Source organism: Cricetulus griseus, chromosome X, assembly GCF_003668045.3.
Source record: "Cricetulus griseus strain 17A/GY chromosome X, alternate assembly CriGri-PICRH-1.0, whole genome shotgun sequence".
NCBI lineage: Eukaryota > Metazoa > Chordata > Mammalia > Rodentia > Cricetidae > Cricetulus > Cricetulus griseus.
In genome coordinates this window covers 39,111,301-39,133,388 of record NC_048604.1, presented here as the reverse complement: position 1 = coordinate 39,133,388, position 22,088 = coordinate 39,111,301, and the positions used below count along the sequence as shown (strand labels likewise).

General features: G+C 39.6%; 1 protein-coding gene across 1 annotated transcript in view; it reads right to left on the bottom strand.

Annotated features, from left to right (window-relative positions):
* Window positions 1-21,408, bottom strand: part of LOC100772869 (collagen alpha-6(IV) chain) — a 166,805-nt gene extending 145,397 nt beyond the window's left edge. The window contains exons 1-2 of the mRNA XM_035449710.1: window positions 21,325-21,408; window positions 13,591-13,674 (exon numbers count right to left, since the gene is read on the bottom strand). Coding sequence (XP_035305601.1) covers window positions 13,591-13,674; window positions 21,325-21,408 — 168 coding nt within the window. The remainder of the gene's footprint in view (window positions 1-13,590; window positions 13,675-21,324) is intronic.
* Between the last annotated feature and the right edge of the window lie 680 nt (window positions 21,409-22,088).

Here is a 22,088-nt window from a genome sequence, read left to right as displayed (position 1 = left end):
TTAATGGTACTAATACCTAATAATTAATGAGATATTTTTTGTTTTATATATGTCAGCATATTTAATGATCAAAGCAGTCCTTTGAGAGCACTGTTATTATTTCCAAGTCACAAATGGAGGAACTGAAGTGTAGAATGGTAGGGCATTTGTCTAATTCTGAGTTTCTTCGCCTTGGCAACAGTAACACGTTGGCTGGAGAGTCCTACACTGTAGGGCTACTAATTGTAAGGGGTTCATCAGCCTCCACGTACTCTATCAATTAGATGTTTCACCACTTGTGGCAAACAGAAATATATCCAGGCATTGCAAAATGATCCCTGGGGCATTTCTTCTAGTTGAGAACTGCTGAATAAGGATGATCTCGTAAATAGTAGAGGCAAGACTTAAAAGATTGATTTACTTGTCTCCAACCAGACTCTATTCTCTCAACTTTACTCCATACTCAACTTTGACTCCCATGATGACAAATTTTGCTCTCATGCTTTATGTACCTATGAGTCCCTTGGAAATGTAAATGCTATCTGGCCACTAGAATTCAGTGCATGTTAGACTTACAGATTCATTTATTTGCCCTCAAGTATGATTTCTTGTTCACAACTTCCCTTGCTGGGATTTAAATATTGTCCTTCTCTTCCTTCCCCTTTTGCCCTCCTTACTTCTTTCTTTTCTTCTTTCATCTGCTGTCTTTTTCTGTCGCTCACTCGGACTTAGTTCACACTTTCATCTGGTCATCATAATTCTTCAGAGTAAATCTCATTTCCACTATGAGCCTCAGTCTCCCCATATGGAAGATGCAAAGGTTGGACTACATTATCCCTAAGGTGGCTCCTGGCTCTGACGTCTGTCCTGTTTGTTTATATGCCCTCTTTGTTTTCATGAGGTAAACATTTCAGTGGCGGTGGTGGGGGGAGCAAGGGATGTTTGAGAGCTTCCAGTTTGGAAGCTGGGGCAAAATTCCCAGGCTAGATTTGTTTTATGTCGTGTTTGCTTCTTCCTAACTGGTTTATCCCACTTCTAAAGACCAAGGGCTACTTTGGCTTGTACTGCAGGTGGGTGAGTTAGGGCAGCAGGTCCACCAGGTCAGTGGTTCAGGGCCACTCTGGGAGCATGGGTTGGTGGAAAAATATTATCACCTCTGCTGGGATCAGCTGTCAGAGCAGAGTCCCTTATCTCAGAATCATTGCTGGTGACCTGTGAGGTGACCTGAAATCCCCGAGGGCCAGGTGGACAGCATTGTGGGGTTTGCCACATTTGGGAACAATGTGTGTTGTAGGCAGGAGGGGGAGGTTCTGAGAAGTGAGGATTTCTCTGGATGTTACGAATATCCCATACTGACCTCAGGGCTGGATCAGATTTCTGCCAGGAATATGAGAAACTCCATGGATGCTATGATGGAGCCAGTCAAACTTACAAGCTGTAAAACAGTGTAGAAGGGATCTAGCTTCTTATTGCTATAGGAGTGGAGCTGGTGAGAACAGATTCTATCCTTCTATTGGAGCTCAAGCCTGTTTAGATCTGATTTAAAATGTGCAACTCCGGATGAAGTTAAATTCTTATTCTGAACAAGTAACTGGAGTCGTAGCTCCTGGAGTTTTGATAATGGATTTTACTAGGCCACTCAACCCCCTGTCACATGCTTCAAAAAGTAACCCATGTTAGGGGCACTTGGAGCCTCTGGGATTCCCTGCTGCTAAGCCTTCCTCTGCTTCTCCATGAGCTCTTTTGATTTGGGAGAGTAATATTAATATCTATGTGGATAGACCGATTTGGGTACATATTTTAGTTCATGGAGTGCCTAAATAGGTTTTCAGAACAAGGAACACTCACTGTATGTGTGGCTTTTTCTCTCTATGTATGCTTAGTTAATAATTCTTCATCTGCATCGCAAAGAGCAGGTTGACTCCTGGCTTCTTCCCTTAGTTGAACTTTATGAAATTTAAGGCCCCATTCTTACAGCAAAGAGGCCCTGTCTGGGGAGCCTGTTTAGACCTGCCTCTTCCTTTTGTTTGCTTTCTTTTTGTCTCTCTCTGAGGAAACCTGGCTCCTAACCTTGGTTACCTCTCACTCCATTCTGAGCCCCACAGCATATTTCTCTACAGCTCCCTTCTTTGCTCTTAGCTTAATTGGCATTTCTCCCAGCAACATGGGAAGCGGACAGAAATCACTGACTCGTGTCAGCTCTGTGAGAGAACCCAACTAAAGCAGTGGAATGCCAAGTCACTACAATTACTTGAACTAGCAAAGACATGTACAGGGACAGAAGCCATGATGTCTTTGATATGAACGATAATAAATCATATACATTAATCTTCCTGCAGGCAGAAGGAATGAGCATTTCTTTTGAGTTTTCAAAAAGGAAAAAGGAAATCTGTGCATAGTATGAGCCTGCCGTGGTCACAGCAGGTTCAGGATAAGGGCACAACACTAAGGAACTTGACTGATTTTTCCACTGCCCAAACTAAAATATGTCTCATATGAAAAGACTTCCTTTTCCTGCCCTCATGATACTCCAACCTCTGTTTTTCATCCAAAGTCTCTACAACAAAGTTCATTGAACAGGAAACAGATGGTCTTGGAGAAACCACCAAGTTGATCTTCCTCCCTGCATACCATAGGACATCTTTGGGAGGTTCTAGTGTCCCACGGAGAAAAGCCACCCCACAGTCTACTTCTGTGATGTGGATTCTGTTTGGCTTGAGGATGAATGCTTTTCAATGAGATCAGCAGAAGCTGTGCAATGCTTTGAAGAGGTTAGAGGAACATAAGGAAAAGGAGAAAGCACCATTTTCCAGAGCATTCAAACAGTAACAACGTGATACATTCATCTAAATAGAAGCCAGGCCCCACCAAGTCACTAGCTCAGGTGAAAGCATAGAGAATGTATATATGTGTGGTTTATGGGGGACTCATTCAGACAAATTTAGCATCTAAACAGCAGACAATGTAAACCTTACCTTCTCTAAACTAGAGGTTTTGAACATGCCACTCAACTTTTACAAACAAGGAGCCTGGTATTTGTCCTTTATGTCTCTCACTTAAATCCACCCTATTTATCTCCCACCAACTTAACCTTCCTAATGAAACATTTTTGTAACTATTTAAAATTTTTCATTATTCACACCATATCATACAAATGTATCTGCTTTGTGTTTTTTGCTCTACTCTTTAGACTTTGAACCATCTGAATTGTCAGGTAAGTTAAGCACTCCACTGTCTCTTCCTCCAGGAGAGGCCTGGTATTTATAATATGTTTGCACTGCCTACAGTGCTGGCACCAATATTTAGTTCCCCGAGTGCTTTCTCACATGTTTGTCTAGAGGGTTTGAACCTCACATAACACAATAAGAAAAGTGAAATAGAGAATCTGGCCTAGGACATCAACCTCTGCAGATTTTTTTTAAAGTGGAAGAGGTCATCAAATACTTGGACACATGCCACATTTGTTAAAATAAAAGCCCTTTTGAAAAGATGACAATGAAGCCAATTTCTGTAAAGTAATGTACATATCCCATTGACTTTCACTAGTGTGCAAGGGAGAAGCTACACAATTAATTTTGTTGAACACTCTTGGAAGACTTCCATTAATACACGCCCATCCCCAAAGTAGACACTAAAGGACTTCTCGGACATATATTCAGTAACTTTATCTCTATACTCTTAAGTTCATTGCGGTGAGTTTCCTTATAGTGAGTGGCCTGCAAAAAGGGAAAGACCTGCTTAGAACTATAATATATCACATGACCCCTCCCCAAGCTTGTCATCACAGAAGAAAACCAGGCTTTTCTTAAGCATGAAGTTCATTTCTTTAGCCTTTAAATGACGAAACAATAGGAAGCATCTTGAGATCCAAACAATGATGTGATGGTGTCCTGTCAGTATGGAGTTACAACTTGGCGGGCTAGAAAAAGAAGGGCAATTGATTTGTAACTATCTGCTTTATGTCTAAGCATATTTTCTTCACTCCAAGTATTCTTCAGTTCACAATAGTTGAAGCACAGTGAATAATGTAGGGTGTTGAGAGATGACTATGGGAATGGGTAGAAGAGCCATTTGACGTAATAGGAAGAACAAGACACATGGGGGATGAGGTACTTGGTTTAGAGCCTTAGCTATGTCACTTCTAGGAGGCCTAGGAAGTCTCTTAACCTTTCAGAAACTTTCTTCTAAGCATTTTCATGTTTAACATGAGAAGAAAGAATATTTCTGGGTGTGCCATAAAAGTCTTTTACAGCCTATGATTTATAACATGGGTTCTGGATCCAACTTTCCTAAGCTTCAGATTCTACAATCTTTAAAAAAAACCTATTTATTTATTTTCTGCATATGCATGTTTTGCCTGAATGTGTGTCTACATATTCTGTATATTTCTGGTGTAGGTGTCAGATTACCTTTAACTGGAGTTATAGATGGTTGTGGCCCACTATATGGGTACTGGGAATTGAAGCCAGGTCCTCTGGTCAGTGTTTTTAACTGTTGAGCCATCTCTCCAGGCCCAGATGCTATAATCTTAAAAAAGTCCTTTTTGCTGTCTTAATTCAACCTCTGAGATCTTCACTGTGCTGCTTTATGTGGTGCTCTGAGGGTGAGGCTTGAACGTTGGTTGCATTAGTATTGTGTATTGAAAGCACAAGTAATCTGGTGATAGCTGTTTTCTAGTATGCAGAGATGCAGAGTTCTTTTGCTTGTTTACTGGTTCCCATGTAGTTTAAGTATGGCCTATCCCACACCTTCTTAAATGCTGGGTCCTGACCCCACATGGGACTTTGTAACTGAATGCGTGGTTTGTGAAAATTTGGCAGTAGTAAAGGTTTATAGATGCACAATGACCAAAAACTTAATTCAGAATCAAATACATAATGAATCCAAGGTGTTTCCAGCAGAACTTGCCTTTGTGGTGTCACACAACCTCACTGGAGCTTTGATTCTGAACATATAACACTAGTACTCAGTACTAAGCATGCCACACAAGTGTCAATGGATGCTGTCTGAAGCATATCCACTCAGGTCTGAGATTACTAAAAAAGAAAATGGCCCCTAAAGGGAGTGGCACTGTTAGGAGATGTGGCTTTGTTGGAGTAGGTGTGACCTTATTGGAGGAAGAGTGTCATTGTGGGGGTTGGCTTGAGGGCTCTGATACTCAAGCTACTCCCATTGTCATAGTCTGTGGCCTGTATATCAACATTGTAGAGACTACCTCGCCAGCACCATGTCTGCCTGCACACCTCCATGTCCCATCATGATGATAATGGACAGAACTTCAGACTATAAGCCAGCCAGCACAACTAAATATTTTCTTTGTAAGAGTTGCTGTGGTCGAGCCGGGCGTTGGTGGCGCACGCCTTTATTTTCTTTTTTTCTTTCCCTTTTTTTTTTATTATTAATTCAAGTTAGGGAACAGGCTTGTTACACATGTAAGTCCCCTCTCCCTCTCCCTCCCCTCACCCCCATTCCCTCCTCCCCCACCTCCAGCCTACCCCCCACCCCATCCACCCACCACTCCCCAGGCAGGGTAGGGCCCCCAACAGGGGCTCCACAAAGTCCACCAAATCTTCCTGTGCTGGGCCTAGGCCCCTCCCCATGTGTCCAGAGACAGAGCACAGGCCCCTGCATTCCGGTGGCGCACGCCTTTAATCCCAGCACTCCGGAGGCAGAGGCAGGCGGATCTCTGTGAGTTCAAGACTAGCCTGGTCTACAAGAGCTAGTTCCAGGACAGCCTCCAAAGCCACAGAGAAACCCTGTCTCGAAAAAACAACAACAACAACAAAAATTGAAAAAAACCAAAAAAAAAAAAAAAAGAAAAAAGAAAAAAGAAAAAAACAAAACAAAACAAAAAAAGATTTGCTGTGGTCATGGTGTCTATTCACAGCAATAGAAACCCTAACTAGGACATATATAAAGTTGTTTGCTCGTATAGAATGATTTAATTATAAAACAAAGACTTTTAGATCTTTTACCATCATTTCTCAGCACATACCTTTGGATTTATTGTGGTAGAATGGTTCATTTTAAAATGATGCTTGAGTTGCTGAATTTAGTTTCATAAAGAGTTATTAATCGAATTTTGGCTTAGGATTAGGATATTATTTCCAAGAATCTCTGAAATGGCTGTACACGTACTTCTTTGTACTATTTATGTGAAATGGCCTTTCTCAGCATCAACAATTACGCAATCAAAATATCCATCAACTCTGAAAATGTTGAAGATGCTCTATAGCTCTATAGAACAGTTACTTGTCTTATCACTATAACAAAATACCTAATAACAGCAACTCAGGGAAGGGTTTATACTGGCTTATAGTTCCAAGGGTACAGTCTATGATGGTAGAGAGACTGTGGTGGCAAGAGCGAGAGGTAGGTGCTCTCATTGTTTCTACAGTCAGGAAAGTGATCAATGAATCTTGATAATCAGATTGCTCTCTCACTTCTGTTTACCTAATTTAGACAATCTCTCACAGACATGCCCAGATCAATATACTCTTTTTCTTGCAGCACCAACTATTCAGAAGAGATTTGTTTTTTATGTAAAAACAAACTTTTCTAATTATTGTGCAAATTTGCTTTCATCTTTAATAAACAGTGAAATCTTATCTATATGGAATTGTTTTAAAGATTCTTCCTAATTTATTGTTAGTGAATGTTTGATTTGTGTTATATATGTGTGTGTGTGTATGTTGGGCAAAAAGGGGCACAAGTAGGACAAAACTTAGTCTAAATTTGTAGACTCTAAATTCCTTTGATGAAACAGCCCCTTCATTTAGTAAAAAGTAACTTTGGAGTTGGGATGTAGCATCACAGCATAGTGCTTATATTTTATATACATAAAGTCCTAGCTAGGCTCAATGCCTAGCGCTAAAGGCATGTGTCTTTGACACATGTATGTCTTATAATAGATAATTAATAATTATATAAATTGTATATCTGTTCTAATAGTTGTACATGCACATGAATCTATATACATACATATAAGATGAAGCAGCCTGCTAAATGCCTTGGATTGTGTCCTAGTTAGGGTTACTATTTCTCTGATGAAACACCAGGACCAAAAGCAAGTTGGGAGGAAAAGGTTTTATTTGGCTTACATTTCTATGTCGTTGTTCATCTTGACTGAAAAAAGTCAAGACAGGAAATCAAACAGGGCAGGAGCTGATGCACAGGCCATGGATTGGTGCTGCTTACTGGCTTGCTTCCCATGGCTTACTCTGCCTGCTTTATTATAGAACCCAGGACCACTAGCCCAGGGATGGCACCACCCACCATGGATTGGGTTCTCCCCCATTGATCACTAATTAAGAAAATGCCCTTTATAGGCTTACTCACAGTTGAATCTTATGGATGAATTTTCTCACTTGAGGTTCCCTCCTCTCAGATGATTCTATCTAACGTCAATTTGACAAAACTAGCTAGCACACATAGTATTCTCTTCCCTACCTCCATTCCTTCTTTCTTTCCTTTACTCTGAATCAAACTTAGGGGCTCAACATCCACTACTATTCAGCTACCCACCCCTACAAGCCCCACCTCTAATCCCAAATTTTGAAGACCACTGATCTAGACTTACAATTTAGAATCTATGGACAAGTGGGATGCCTTTGTAAAGTGCATTTCAAGGACTCCTTCCTGATACCCTGATGAGGAATTTTTCATGCTTGCCTAGATGACAAAGAATAAAGGGATGGTGACCCAGACTGGGGACCTAGGAATCGATCTCATAAAATTGTAAGCAGAATAGGGAAGTTGTGTGAGAAGGCCATAATGGGGAAAATGGGAAAGCAAGATGGAGAGACAGCAAAGCTAAAGCAAGAGTGAGGGAAGTCTTAGAGGGGTATAGGAAGAAATTAGAGACTAGGCAGAAAAGACAATAAGGACAAAAATGGGTGTAAATAACTGGCAAGGGACAAAGAAGGCAGATTCTAGGATAAAAGGGTATGTCACAGATCGATGTACAAGATGCTCACCTATGGTTTGATATCTAATATCTCTGGCATATGGATTAGCAGAGTCAGTGAAAGGACAGTCTCTAAAGACAAATGACTTGTGCATTCAATGCTTCAGGTGCGTAGGGTGACCCTTGTCCTTCTCATCAGAGACGAAGATGTATTTACATGCTACAAGGATAGTGAACCTTGCCAAACCAAGTGTGATTTTTAACTAAAAAACTGTAAACAGCATGATTCCTAAGCAAGGCAGGAAATAGTGTTATGGTTCTGGCAAATAGCAATCCCTGTGACTATCTTCAAATGACCCAACTTCAGTGTTAGGAGCCCCTGGTAGCAGCAGGAAAGAAACCATGACTGGGGGGCTGCAGCCCTAGTTCAGTGATAGGATGCTTGCCTGCTGGCATATGTAGGGCCTTGGATTTGAACTCTAGTACCTCAAAAGGAAAAAAAAAACACTGTGAGTGATTAAAGACTAAGGAAGCTTCTTAAAGCTACCCAAAAGTCAAGACTGCCAAGCACTGCTTTTCATATGTCAAAAGAAAACTAGAAAGCACAAGAAGTCACTCTGGGAAAAACAAAACTTCAGAGCACAGTAACAGAGTGTCTAAGTTAAATCACCGGATGTGGTAAGCCCTTAGAGATCATACAATCCACTGCTCTTATTTTACTTCGAGGTATACTAAGTCCCTCTAAGGAGAAAACAGTAGTTGGCAAAGCTCAGGCATAACACTTAAAAGTCTCCGGGGAGCTGAAGAAGTCCTCTTGTCTTTACAGCTGTGTATTCACCTTCCCCTCCAGCAACATGACTTCTTTCTAATAGGAGCCTCCCTCCCAGCAAGGAAAATAAACTCCACGTATGTTCCAATACAATCAAAGAAATGATTAAGATCATCTGTGAACATCTGCTTGGCTGAGAATGCACCTTGAGCCAGAACACAGACACTGACTTTTAAGATTATCGTCAATTACCCTGGACCTAAATAACCATATGTAATCACCAAAGGAGCTTTCCTACTTCCTTTCCCTACTGCCACCCAGCAGCTACTTACCTGCTCAGACTCAGCCTCCCTATTCCCAATCAAGGGGAAGAAACAAGTGAAGTGCAAGGCCACCATTTTTGCACAAGATTAAGAGGCCTGAAGGAAAAAGTTGGTGCAAAGGAGAAGGAAATCAGTGTCAAGACGTTATGAAATATTTGAGAATGCTCTTATCTTGGTGGAGCAGATTGCTGGTAGTAAAAGAAAACAATTTTCTTTTGGCCAAATCTCTTGTAAGGTCAAAATAAGAAGTGATCAGGCAAAAGAAGAGCCAAAGTAAAAATCTCAGAGGAGTTAAAGAAAAACAGGATCCTAAAGCAAACAATAAGAGCCAGACTGTGAAACCCTGATGACCAGTGGGATCCAGTGAACATGAGGACGTGCCTGGCCCGGATCCTCCTTTTAGTGATGCCATGTCCTTTCTGGGTAGGAGACTTTCACGGCTTTGTAGTGATCTCATACCTAACTCAGGACATGTCAAGAAGGACTGGAACTACTGGTCAGTCCTTTATGAAACAGCTTATCATGCTTGCCAGCCACACAGGGTATAAGACGACACAGTGTCTGTCCTTCAGTTGTTCATAAGACTGGCCAGTGCTAACATGTGATTAGTTTACCATAATTCAGGGTAAAAGGAAGGATGATAAAGTAGATAAGATCAGTCTTATAGCTCATGGAAAGTTGATGCTTTTATTTAGTTTTGAAGGATGGATTAACAAAGGCATGTTAGCAGAGAACAAGTACATCCAATGAATGAATGGCTAGCACCCTCAGAGTAAAGGTACCAGAAACACATACCTGGCTCTGATATATATATATATATATATATATATATATATATATATATATATATATATTCATTATCATCCTGTTGGACCATGTGTTTAATGATCCTTTAGCTACAGTGGACAGTGAGGAGTTTACCATGCTGTACACAATCACCTGGGAAAACAGGTAAAACTTCTGAAATAATATTAAAAACAAAACAAAACAACAACAACAAAACAGACTCCCTCCTCACAGTCCTAATTTCAGACAGACACACACTAACAGGCAATAACGCACACACAGATTTCAAATCCTGTAAAGGAAAAATGAAAGGGATGGATATGTCAACCTAAAATGCTTTGGTTAATCAAATGGCAGGAAAACAAAAAAAATGTCAAGAGAGTAAGTCAAAAGAATGGTTCTACTCAATAACAAAACTTATACCGAAGAAGGAAGTTTGAAAGTCAACCATTAAATGTAAATGTCTTGTTTTTAAGGCAATGACTTTTATTTAACACTAGGAGATATGCCACCTTTTAAAAATTGTCCTTTTTATAGTAGGCTCAGATTTCAGTAATAGGATTTAAGCAAGTCATGTAGTACAGTCCCTAAGAAGCAGGGCAAGACTTTGGAAAGTGCCATCCAGTTCCCTCACATTTGGCTAGAGCTTTGACCGGGCATGGCATAATTCAAGACATCAGTCCATGACAGATGCAACCAAGAGTTGGATTGCTGTTTGTAGGCAGACTAGGTGTTGTAGAAATGTCCCAGTCAGTTCAAGAGGCCTTTGGCAAAGGAAAAGTACATACTGCCCAGCAAGTTATGTAGTTGATGTCTCTTCAAGGCAAGAGGCAACCTGCCAGGGGCTGCAGCATTGCTCAGGAGTGACCCAATCTTCCTCTCCCCTCCCAGTCGGAGAAGAACAGCTTGAAATCCAAATGGGGATGTCTGCTCAGCTAAAGAAAACAGTCTCAAATCTTTCTGACATCTGCACAAAAAAGCGGACCAAGAGGTTGTCCTGCATGGTTAGTAATGCTGAAGCCAGATTAAACAACTCTGCTTGTTCCTGGCAATTTAGGAGTGCTGGGAGGGTGACCAAACAGGACACAGAGGTTTTGTGGCATTAAGCACTTATGTTCACAGTTTGTCCTAAGATATTGGGTCTTACCTGTTTGTAAAAACACAACATTCTTGCTCTTGACTCATAAAATACATGTCGGTGCATTGCAATAAATCTGCAAATAGTCTCAGAAATCGCAGACTTTACAAACAGATATTAACACATTTAACTGTGGAGTCTATGTCTTCCTAATACTGAAAAGAAACTCTGCATAATGATATCTCATTTTCCTTTGCCTCTGCCCATGTCGTGTTTGCAAAGAAGAAGCCAGATTTGGGCTTCAGATCTGGAAAAACCCAACGTCAGCCTGGGGTTAAACAGTGAAGTAGCCACAGGCATGTGTGCCTACTGTAAGACTGACCTCACTTCAGATCAGTGACTGTTAAATATTCCCAAAGCAACAGTCCTCAAGGGTTTCTCAGTTCTCTGATGGTTAAGTTTTAGTCACCATTTCCCACCCACCACAAGCCATCCAGGAAATGCCTCTTGCTGTCAAACCTCACATCTTCTCTGCTTCTACACGGACCATTTTTGTTTACCATATCTTTGCATATCAAAGGATATGTTAAGGAAATTCCCAAAAGGCACAAAATTGCAGTAAATACATGAACATGTGCTGATATTCATGGGTTGTCAGTGAATGAGGATACATTTCACTCATCATAGTAGCAAAATTGTGGCAACACAAACCAAGGGAATTAGGATATGAATTCAAAGATACTTTGCAGGGTAATTTTCCAGTTGTTTTGAAAGTTAAAACGTATACATAACAATTCTGATCTTTAGTATTTGTGTAGCTATCAGCACAAGAAAGTCCGTTTAAGTGTTTTCAATATAGCATTGCCTTTGTGAAGTGGCAAGAATAAAGAACAAGCTAAAATGACCAGCAAAGGGGACATTCATTCAACTAGAGGTAGAAGAAAAGCCATTTAAGATTAATGCACAAACACACACACCACCACAACAACAACAACAAGAAAAATCTGGGCCTTTTCCCAGCCATCCACCATGGTCGATGGATGAAAGGCCCGAGCTAACATGGAGTTAGCTGGTTAAACAACTGCAATAAAGCCTCGTGCTGTTTGCATATAAAAAGAAAATCTGAAAAAGTAACACATTTCAATGCTATCTGGCAAATAAAATTTTGAACAAGGGAAGAGTGTACTGATTACATATAGAAAGGAGTCACAAAGACAGTACTAGGAGAACATCAAGGGAACCTTTGCTTTGTTTGTACCTCTGGCATGTTGATTAAAAGTAAACCACCAGTGAGATGGCTCAGCTGCTAAAGGTGCTTTCTGTCAAGACTGACAACCATAGTTCCACACCTGAGACCCCAATGGTACAAAGAGAGGAAAAGAGCTCCATCCCTGAGACCCAAATGGTACAGAGAGCTGTTATCCGCCAACCTCCGCATGCATGAAGAGCTCTCCAACAAAATAAATCAATGTAATAAAAATCCTTTTAAAAGAAAGCAAAATGGCCTTGGTGGCTACAATAAACATAGCTACATTAGAAGGCAGGTGTGGGTAAGTGAGTGAAGGAACAGGTACGAAATCAAAAGACCCATGTAATAGCAAGGAATCTGCCATCAATTTGCTGTGTGACCCCAGGAAGTCATTGTCCCTCTAAATCTGTTTTCTTTGTTACAGTCATTGAATGAGATGAAGAACTCCCTAAAATGCATTCCTTTTCTGATAGCTTGTGATTCTCTAAGTTCATGTCTTTAATGTATAATGGGCATGATCCTTTCTGATGAAGAGATGGCTTTTTATTCTTTTCCCTTGGATTCTGGCATAGTTTGACATTTCACTTTACTGCAAATGGAAGATAATGAAAGAGGAGGAACGGTCACCGTGTTCCCTGTTTGGCTTTGTGTTTGAAGGTTTGGTTGACCCATTTATGCTACTACCTTCCTTTGATGATGTAAGCTTTTTGGCTTATTGGAGTTTGATGAGAATGCAAACATAACATAATTCTAGAAGTTAGAAGATCTGAATTTTACACAGCAGCCATAAGTTCTGGGGAAAATTTATGTATAACTTTAGTAGAGTAAATGCCCTTAAATACATTTTCTATGTTATACTAAGGACATGGGTTTATTTGGTGAAAATTACATGGTAGCTAAGTGTGTATAGGCACTGAAAGAAGTGCTGTGTTTATTCACATCACACTTTGTATGAATGTATAAAATGCATTTAAAAATATCCCTTATTTTAATAGAGTATCTGCAAACCATTTTTATAGTTGCCTATTTCTGGACATTACAACTTCCCCACACTCTTGATTCCATTCCCAATAAGCCAGTGATTTGGGACAAGTTGCATCCTAATCTGTAGATAAAAACTGGATCACCTGTTCCCTAGAGTAGCAGGGAGAAACTAAGTGGATATAAATGAGCTATGAAATTCTCCACATATCTACAAACGTTATCATAATTTGGTTCTGCACAATCTAACTAGCTTTTGGAAACACTCCAATGACACTGTGGGGGAGCCTTGGCATTAAGTCAGTGAAGGAAAGCTCTTCATGGTCCCTCGGAGATTTGACCAGTCTCTTTTTGCTTATTAGTAGTGAGCAAAGCTCCTTCCAGCTTGTTCTCATCACTTTGCTGTGCTATGAGGTCATAAGAGTAAGCTCTACACAGTTTAATTTTAAAAGGAAACAAATAAAACAGATAACACCCCCGGTGACTATTTGTCTTTCAACAATGCAATAAGCAACTTACTCTTGCTCCCTTCTCAGGAGAGCATGTACAGCCTCCACTGCAATCTTGGCCCCCACATGGCTTTCCATAGGATGTCTTCTGTCCCTATTAACAAAAAAGAGAAAACATAAGTAGATCATTTGAACTAGGGAAAAATGTTACCCCAGGGAATCTAGCCTTTAGTTATATTCCTCTTAACCAAGTAATAGACTAAGGATGTCTTCCGATGATGTCATTATTTGAAAGAAAGACTCATCTTAGGCTAGTGTGTTGTGGGAAATTACCAATATGGAGTCAGGTAGAAATATAAGGGTATTTAATAGGGAAAAGCCTTACAGAGCGACCTAGCCAGCCGGCGTGGCAGCAGTCTGTACGCAAGCCCACAAGAGAGACCGAAAGAGCAAAAGCAGTCACACTATGTCACTCTGACCACGCCCTCACAAGCGTGGTCAGGCACACCTGTAGCCAGCCCCTAAGAAGGCGTGGCTACAGCTTCCTCTACACTAGTGTGATGGCTATTCTTGGTTGTCAACTTGACTATATCTGGAATGAATGATAATCCAGAAATGGAGGGCACACTTGTGATCTGGTGTGGTGATATATTATTTATGATTTATTAAATCTTGCCTGAGGGTTCAGAATTCAAAGCTAGCCAAAAGTCATAGAGATCATGCAATGGTGACACACACCTTTAATCTCAGTAGCCATACTAGCAATCCATAGAGTGATGGCACACACCTTTAATCCCAGGGCTCAGGAGACTGGTAGATGAATCTCTCTGAGTTTAAGGCCACCGTGGCACACACAAAAGTGAAGAGTAACAGAGCTACATCCCAGTAATATAGAGGTGGAGACAGGAGTAATATGGCTAAGTGGAGAAAGGAATAAAAGGAGGAGGAAATAGGAACTCAGAGTTTTTGCTTCTGAGGATTTTTGGAGATAGGATTGCCATTTTAGCTTGGTAGAGGTAAGATCTACTGGCTTGGCTGCTTTGCTTCTCTGATCATCATCTTGAAGCTTGAACCTCAATATTTGTCTCTAGGTTTTAATTATTCATGTTACAATCTGGATTTTAAGGCAAGAAGACAACATGTCTTTAATCCAGACCTTGAGGCAGGAAGGCACACCTTTATTTTGGGCCACACCTTCTGCTGGAAGCCTCAATAAGAAAATGGAAGAAGGAAGGGTTCTTTTTTCTTTGCCTGCTTACCCTTGCCTTGTCAGCACATCCAGAAGACCAGTACACACACACACACACACACACACACACACACACACACACGTGCACGCACGCGCGCACACACACACACACACATATGGGAGAGAGAGAGAGACAGAGAGAGAGAGAGAGAGAGAGAGAGAGAGAGAGAGAGAGAGAGAGAGAGAGAGATATTAATTCCATAAGTTCTGTGACTCTAGAGAACCTTGACTAATACAATGAGCATTGTTTTAGGTAAAGTCTATACTTCATCAAATAGCCACTTTGGTAGCTGGTTGAGAAATGGATATTGATATTATCTCATTAGTAGAAATTCCAGATACAGAATACAGAAGAATGTGTATTATATGGGGCTGGTATGGAAGAAGGTGTCCAGAGATTTATGGATTTGTACTTATTGACAAAGCAGTAGCTATAGATGACTACCTGGGAGAACATGCTAGAAACATAGTGGGAGATGAAAACAGCCACCCTGGATCCTGCTCCCATCTTTTCAGGCTTTATTTTCAGCAGATCGTTCAATCTTATAGTGACACTGTTGTATCTCATGAGTCAGATTCAAATTGCTCAGGTGGTATCCCACAGTATCCTGGGGACTCTAACTTCATTTCCCCCTCTACTCTGCTTGATGATGTTGTTGATGATTACTATGACAAGTTGAAGTTCTCCAAGCCCCTCAAATGACCTGATATATGATCATGCTGTCAAAACTTAACTCAGTTGCTCCCTGGCTCATTCATCTTCAATCACATGGGCAGGCATTTATTCTATTTTAAAAACTCAGCATGGAAATGTGGTCCCTGTGGTCTAGGGTGAGTCCCAAGGTACTAGATTAGTGACTTCAGAATGGGTTGCTATAAAACACTTTCCCCTGGGATTTTGGCTCCTTCTTCAAGTCAGCTCAGGGCCTTCACTCATGCCACACTATCACTGCATGGAAACCTCTCCAAACACAGATTCCTGATCTGGAATTTTCCTGCCCACAGAACCACAGATTCTCAAACTGTAGACTGTAACTTCATCTGGGGTCATGTGACTGAGAATATAAATTGTTACAACAATTTTCCCAACAATACAATTGTTTGGAACCTGCAACCATCAGAAACTAATTCAAAATCAAACATGCAATGTGTTCAAGGTGTTTCTGGCCACACTCGCCCATGCTGTATTGGTGGCTTCACTGCAGCCTTGGTTCTGAACACACAGCATGAATATTTTGCCCTGTGCATGTCTCCACACTGCACAGACTTGAGACTATTGCACATTATGAACTGCAATACTTTCACAGGGAATGAAAGTTTTCCTGCTTTTATAGACATGTGATGACTTAATTACAGGAAACAAAGACTTTTAATGGTTCCCTGCCATTGTCCTTCAGCATGTATCAGATTAGTAGGTCTTTAGATTTCATCATGTTAGAATGTTTGATTTTTAAAATTTCTTGGGAACCAGCATTGGACCAAACCAAGCCCTCTGAATGTGGGTGCCAGTTAGGAGGCCTGGGCAGTCTATGAGGCTTCTGACAGTGGAACCAGTATTTATCCCTAGTGCATGAACTGGCATTTGGGAGCCCATTCCCCCATGGAGGGATACTATCTCAGTCCAGATATGTGGAAGAGGGCCTAGACCCTCTCCCAAATAATGTGACAGACTTGATAATCCCCCATGGAAGACCTCACCTTCCCTGGGGAGTGGATGGCGGGAGGGATGGGGGGTGAGAGGCATGGGAGGATGGAAGGGAAAGGGAACTGGGATTGATATGTAAAATAAGATTGTTTCTAATATAAATAAATAAATAAATAAATAAATAAATAAATAAATAAATAATTTCTTGCTTACATTGCTGACTAAAGTTTATAAATAATCATTAAATGAATTTTGACTTGGTATTAAGGCAAAAAAATCCAACAATTTCTGAATTGGTCCTAAATATGTGCCTGCCACTTATTCGCACTAAACATTTCCATAGTGCAATGTTCTCAGCATTGACAACTAACAATATCAAAGTATTGATCAACTCTGAAAAGCACTGAAGATGTTTTATATCCTGCATTATCAGATAATTCATTCAAAACTTAATTCTTTGTACAAAACAGGTGTAAACAGTACATCTGTCTCACTAGCATGCAAATTTGCTTTCATCTTTAAAATATTCTACCAAAGAATTACTTTAAAATCAAATATTTAGTGATTTGATTTGCCTCAGGAACAGTGTCACTTCTTGAAATGTTCTTCCCCAGATGGTTTTTCTTTATTTCTGGCTTCTTTTCATAAATGAGATCTCAGTTTGATTGTTCTTAGGCTGCTCCTGAGAGCTCACCTTGAGGTGGTCCCTAGTTAAATTTTCAGCATTAGACATTATCTTCCCTTCCAGAACTCAGAATCTATTTTATTAAGGACATCATCTGTCTTGGACAACATTGTAGCTTCAAAGCCTAAAGCAATAGATGACACTCAAGTAATGATTGATTACTACTGGGTGAAACCATGACATGAATTAAGACTAACTTCAAAGACTTGACTTTAACATGCATGCCTTAGTGTTTTCTAAGACCACTCTCTACTAGAGCCTCAATCCAAGGACTCTAAATGGAAGAAAACTGCCATTTTGACTTTACCCACCTTGGAAAAACAGGTAGCACAAATTCTAACTAATATCTGCAAAACAAACTTCATCTCTAGAGTGGATATAGTATTGTTTGACTTTTTGTTGTTGTTGTTTAATAATGATCATTTCTCATAAAGGTGTATTTATGAGCTGCCTTCACACTTAATCATTCTTCGCCCTCTCTGTGTAATGTGTGCCTTTTCCTAATTCTCAGAGAACACTGTGAATTTTTCAGATTGTCTCTTATCTCTTTAGACATTCCCACAATACTTTATCAACACAACACTTCCATAATAAGGTAGTGATGGCAGAGCTATGACAAAATATTACTATTTTAGATTCCAAACACCTTCCCAACATGAGATATTTTATCTCTCTTCTATGCCTTTGACATGCTAAGTGGTATCTTACACTTTCCAGTTTGCCCTCCATTTTACAGTATATACACAGGCAAGTTTTTCATGAGAGTAAGATCAAGGGATAATCTGAGAGGAGGCAGCTTGAAACTGGTGGAGATAAGGAAGAAAAGAAAAATAAAAAGAAGAGAGCAAATCATTTCTATTACATGTATATATTACATCCCTTTGTAATGCTAAAAAGAAAGGGATAGGTTTGATATACTGATTTTAAATTTCAGCCTTGATGTCATATTGGTTCATATTGAACATTCTTCTTAGAATTATTATTATTTTGTATTTGCTTGCTTATATATTCCTGCATTCTAAATCACTCTTCAGGGAATGTTTATAATTTGTGGGAAGAGAAAACATGCTATTAAATGTAGAAAACTATATCCTTCGATTAAGAGTACTCAACAGGTTTATTTTGGAGCTATGTTACATTTCCATATGGCATCTGTTTTGTCTCCCATAAAATTAGCATATCAAACTGGGGAGAGGTAAGCAACAGTGAAAAAAATTGTCTATAATAGATTAAGAGTTTCCATATTTCTACTACAGAGGTCATGGAGCTCAATAAGACAGGAGACTAAAATGCAAATGGCAGTAGCTGAGCAAAAGTGTAAGGAGCAGAAATTAAGGTCCTAGGAATACTCCAGAACAAGCTGACAGACAGGGAGGGACCACTGTTTTTTATCACTGAGGAAAGTAACCAGTGAAGTCCCATTAGCATAAGGCAATTTCCCCTAATGCCAAGTCTGGCAGTATCTGCAGGAGTCTTCAGTTACAGTGAAGTGGGCAAAGTAAAGGCCCTAAGAAAGGCTATGCTCTATCAACTTGTATGGGGCCACTCAAATCTCAGTTTTCTCTGTAGTCATTTCTACTATTGAGTGCTGTTCTCACCTTCTACTGGAAAATGAACCCTCCGTTTACAACTACAGAAAATGAAAACTATGAAGATCTTTGGATATAGTCTAATGCAAGTGTTTTGCTAAAACTCTACCAGACCAACATTATCACTTCTGTTACGAGTATTTATTAGTTTCCTTTGTAGTATTGAAAAGAAAGTGATAGGAATAAGTTACAATAAGGATGCAAGCAGCCTGATCTGGTGGTGCAGGACTACAATGACAACTGCTTGGGTGGCTGAGGACAACCACAAAGTCAAGGATAGTATGAGCAACTTAGTGAGATATTGTCTCAAAATTTAAAAATGTGGAAAAAATGGCTTAGAGATGTAGCTTAATGATAAAATGCTTACCTAGCATATACAAAGTTCTGGGTGTAATGCCCAGGGCAAAAAGTGAAGACTTTATTGATCATTTGAAACCTATACATTATGACCTAATTCTATTGTGAAGAAAAAAAACAGGTCATTTAAAAGGAAACCATATATATTTTGGTATTTAAAATGCATCCATAACTATAATGGAAAGTATAATGAAGTAGTCAGAGACTAACAGTTGTATATAGAATCATCACAAACATGACATCTGGCTGAATTGGTGATACTGGGCTATAGTATTGGTAACTCAAATATCAGGATTGCATTTACGATTGGTGCAGTGAGTCTCTGAAGCAGTAAAATAGCTCATGATAACACTCTGGGAAAAACATGATCTTGTCTCTTTTTAATTTGGTAGCTTTACTAAGGAATACTAATGCCATGGAAAAATCATTTCAATATGCAAAATGTACTTATGTTCTGAACTCTTGAGAATTATAACCTGTTTTTACTTGCATGAATGTAGGCCAGAATACAGTATAATTCACTATCGTGTACATCTACTTGTCAAAACCCCAAACTATTCTGTGCCACAGTTGCCAGCATTTAGATAACCAAATATGGTTGATCACTTCCGAAATACCATCCAAGAGCAGAGTCCTGTGTAAAAGGCTCTAATGAAATTATTTTGGCCTGGGATATAATGGTAAGGAGTATATCCTAACACTTAGGATCTTAATGTCATTTCCATCCCACTACTACACATGTCAAGAACACATTCAAGCTTCAGTGAAAAGCTATAGCAGTCAATGTTCCTGTCATTGAGTAAGCATCACATATTGCTCTGGGACAGTCTTTACAATGGTCCTTAGGTTGTGATGCACAACACCTTGTTTCTTCAGCCAGATGATAATGTTTATAAAGAAAAACCATGCTATTTTCTTCCCACAACTGTCAAAGAGGAAAATCTATGTTCTATCTGACTGAGGTATTATTATTTTAGTTAAAATGTATACATTATGGGGCCAGGGAGATGGCTCATTGAATTAAGAAGCTTCCTGCCAAATCTCCAAGCTTGATGAACTGAGTTCAAGTCAGAGGAACTACGCAGTGAAAGGAGAGAACCAACAGACTCCTGAAAGTTGTCTTCTGACTTCTCCATACATGTGGTGGCATATGTACATGGGAACACATACATCTCTCTCTCTTTCTCTTAAATATACACATATATCCATACATAAAATAAATTAATGAGTGTAATATAAAATTTTTAAGTACAAATTATATAGTTGATCACTACAAATTTAAATCTCAGCTCTAATATTTGTAGTTGGTGAACCTAGGCAAGTAAATTTATCTCTTTTATTAATTTAAATATTTTTATTGATCCTTTGAAAAATCCACACATTCTTATTTGTCTACTATTACTTTTCCCTAGTGCATCCACCTTGTCTACCTCTTAGCTTCGTGTCCCCATTTTAAAATTGTTATTAACAATCACTTGAGTCCAATTAGTGTTAGGCATACATGCAAAGGTGTGGGACCACCCACTGCTGTGTGGATCACCTACTAGCAGATACATCCCCCAAAGAGAGTGATTCTCTTTACCTCAGCAGCTACTAACTGCCATTAGCCCCTCTGCTCTGTATTTTTTTTTTGCAGGCTTAATCTCGTGCAAGTCTTGTGCAGACAAGCACAACTGCTATGAACTGGTGCGTGAAACAGACAGGCCATCATTTCACAGCTCTCCTCCCCATATTCCAGATCTCACATTCTTGCCATATCCTCTTCTATGATACTCCCTAAGCTTTGGACTGGGTAAGTGTGTGTGTGTGTGTGTGTGTGTGTGTGTGTGTGTGTGTGTGTGTGTGTGTGTGTGTATGTGTTATCTCCTACGCAGTGTTTCAATTAAAAAAATGGGAATAGTATGCACAGTCCACTGGAAGATTCATTAAGTAAATAATGCAAAATACTGAAGTGCCTATTAGTTTCTAGTGTTAATTTTCAGCGTTATGTTGAGGTTCACTGTGTCAGACTAATTTAATATTTCTGCAACATTTGACCTTGCCTCTCTTGAGCCGACCACCAATGTCGTATGCCCTGGCACTTTCATGGCATTTTATCAGTTAAAATAGATATTTGGCTTGGTCAGAATGTTCACTTGTATTTGCAGATGTTAAATAGTTTTAATATCTCTTCTTTTTCATATCTACCTCGTTGTAAATACTATTTATCTGCTTCCTACTTCCATACCCCCTTTCCTATTTACTGCAAAACAAACTTCTATCTCGTTATTCATACTTACCCTTAATACCAACTTCTTGACGAAGATGTCAAAAATATTTCCTCCCTCTTCTAACAATTCCAGTAGAAGTTCTAGTTCCTTCATTTTCAAAAGACATTTTATCCTATTTTGCTCAGTTTATTTGGTTCTGCCCTTGGACTGGGGTCAGGATTATGTCTTCCTCTCTCTGTAACTCTGAAACCAGTCACCAGCCAGAAAAAGAATGTGAAATAATTACCTTCAGAACAAGTGAGTTTCACAAGTTACACCTGGCATTCCCACTTTGTCCCTCATTTAAATAGTTATATTACATTTTCCAGAAATCATTACTGCTTCTACAATGCAATGTAGAAGGAAGCAAGAGATAGATTATAAGGAAAGCTCAGTCAGGGTAAACACAAATTACCTTTGTGAACAATTTTATACAGTAGCTAGTATGAGTCACAAAAGCCTGGGTGTGCACCATTTTAATTTGTTTAGTTATTGAAAAGTATTTATTAAACACCTCCTATATGCTAAGCAATGCATTATATGTGAAATGTAGGGGCTATATCACAAAGTCACAAGAGAAATGGAAGTTACTGTTATCATGGTATTGATAATCTAGAGCTGTGTTTCTTAATCTATAGGTCATGACCCCTTTGGTCGGTGTGGGGGGTGGGGGGGTAGAATGTCCCCTTCACAGGGGTTGTATATCAGATATTTACATTACAATTCCTAGCAATAGCACAATTCCACTTAAGAAGTAGCAATGAAAATAATTTTAAGGCTGGGGTCACCACAAC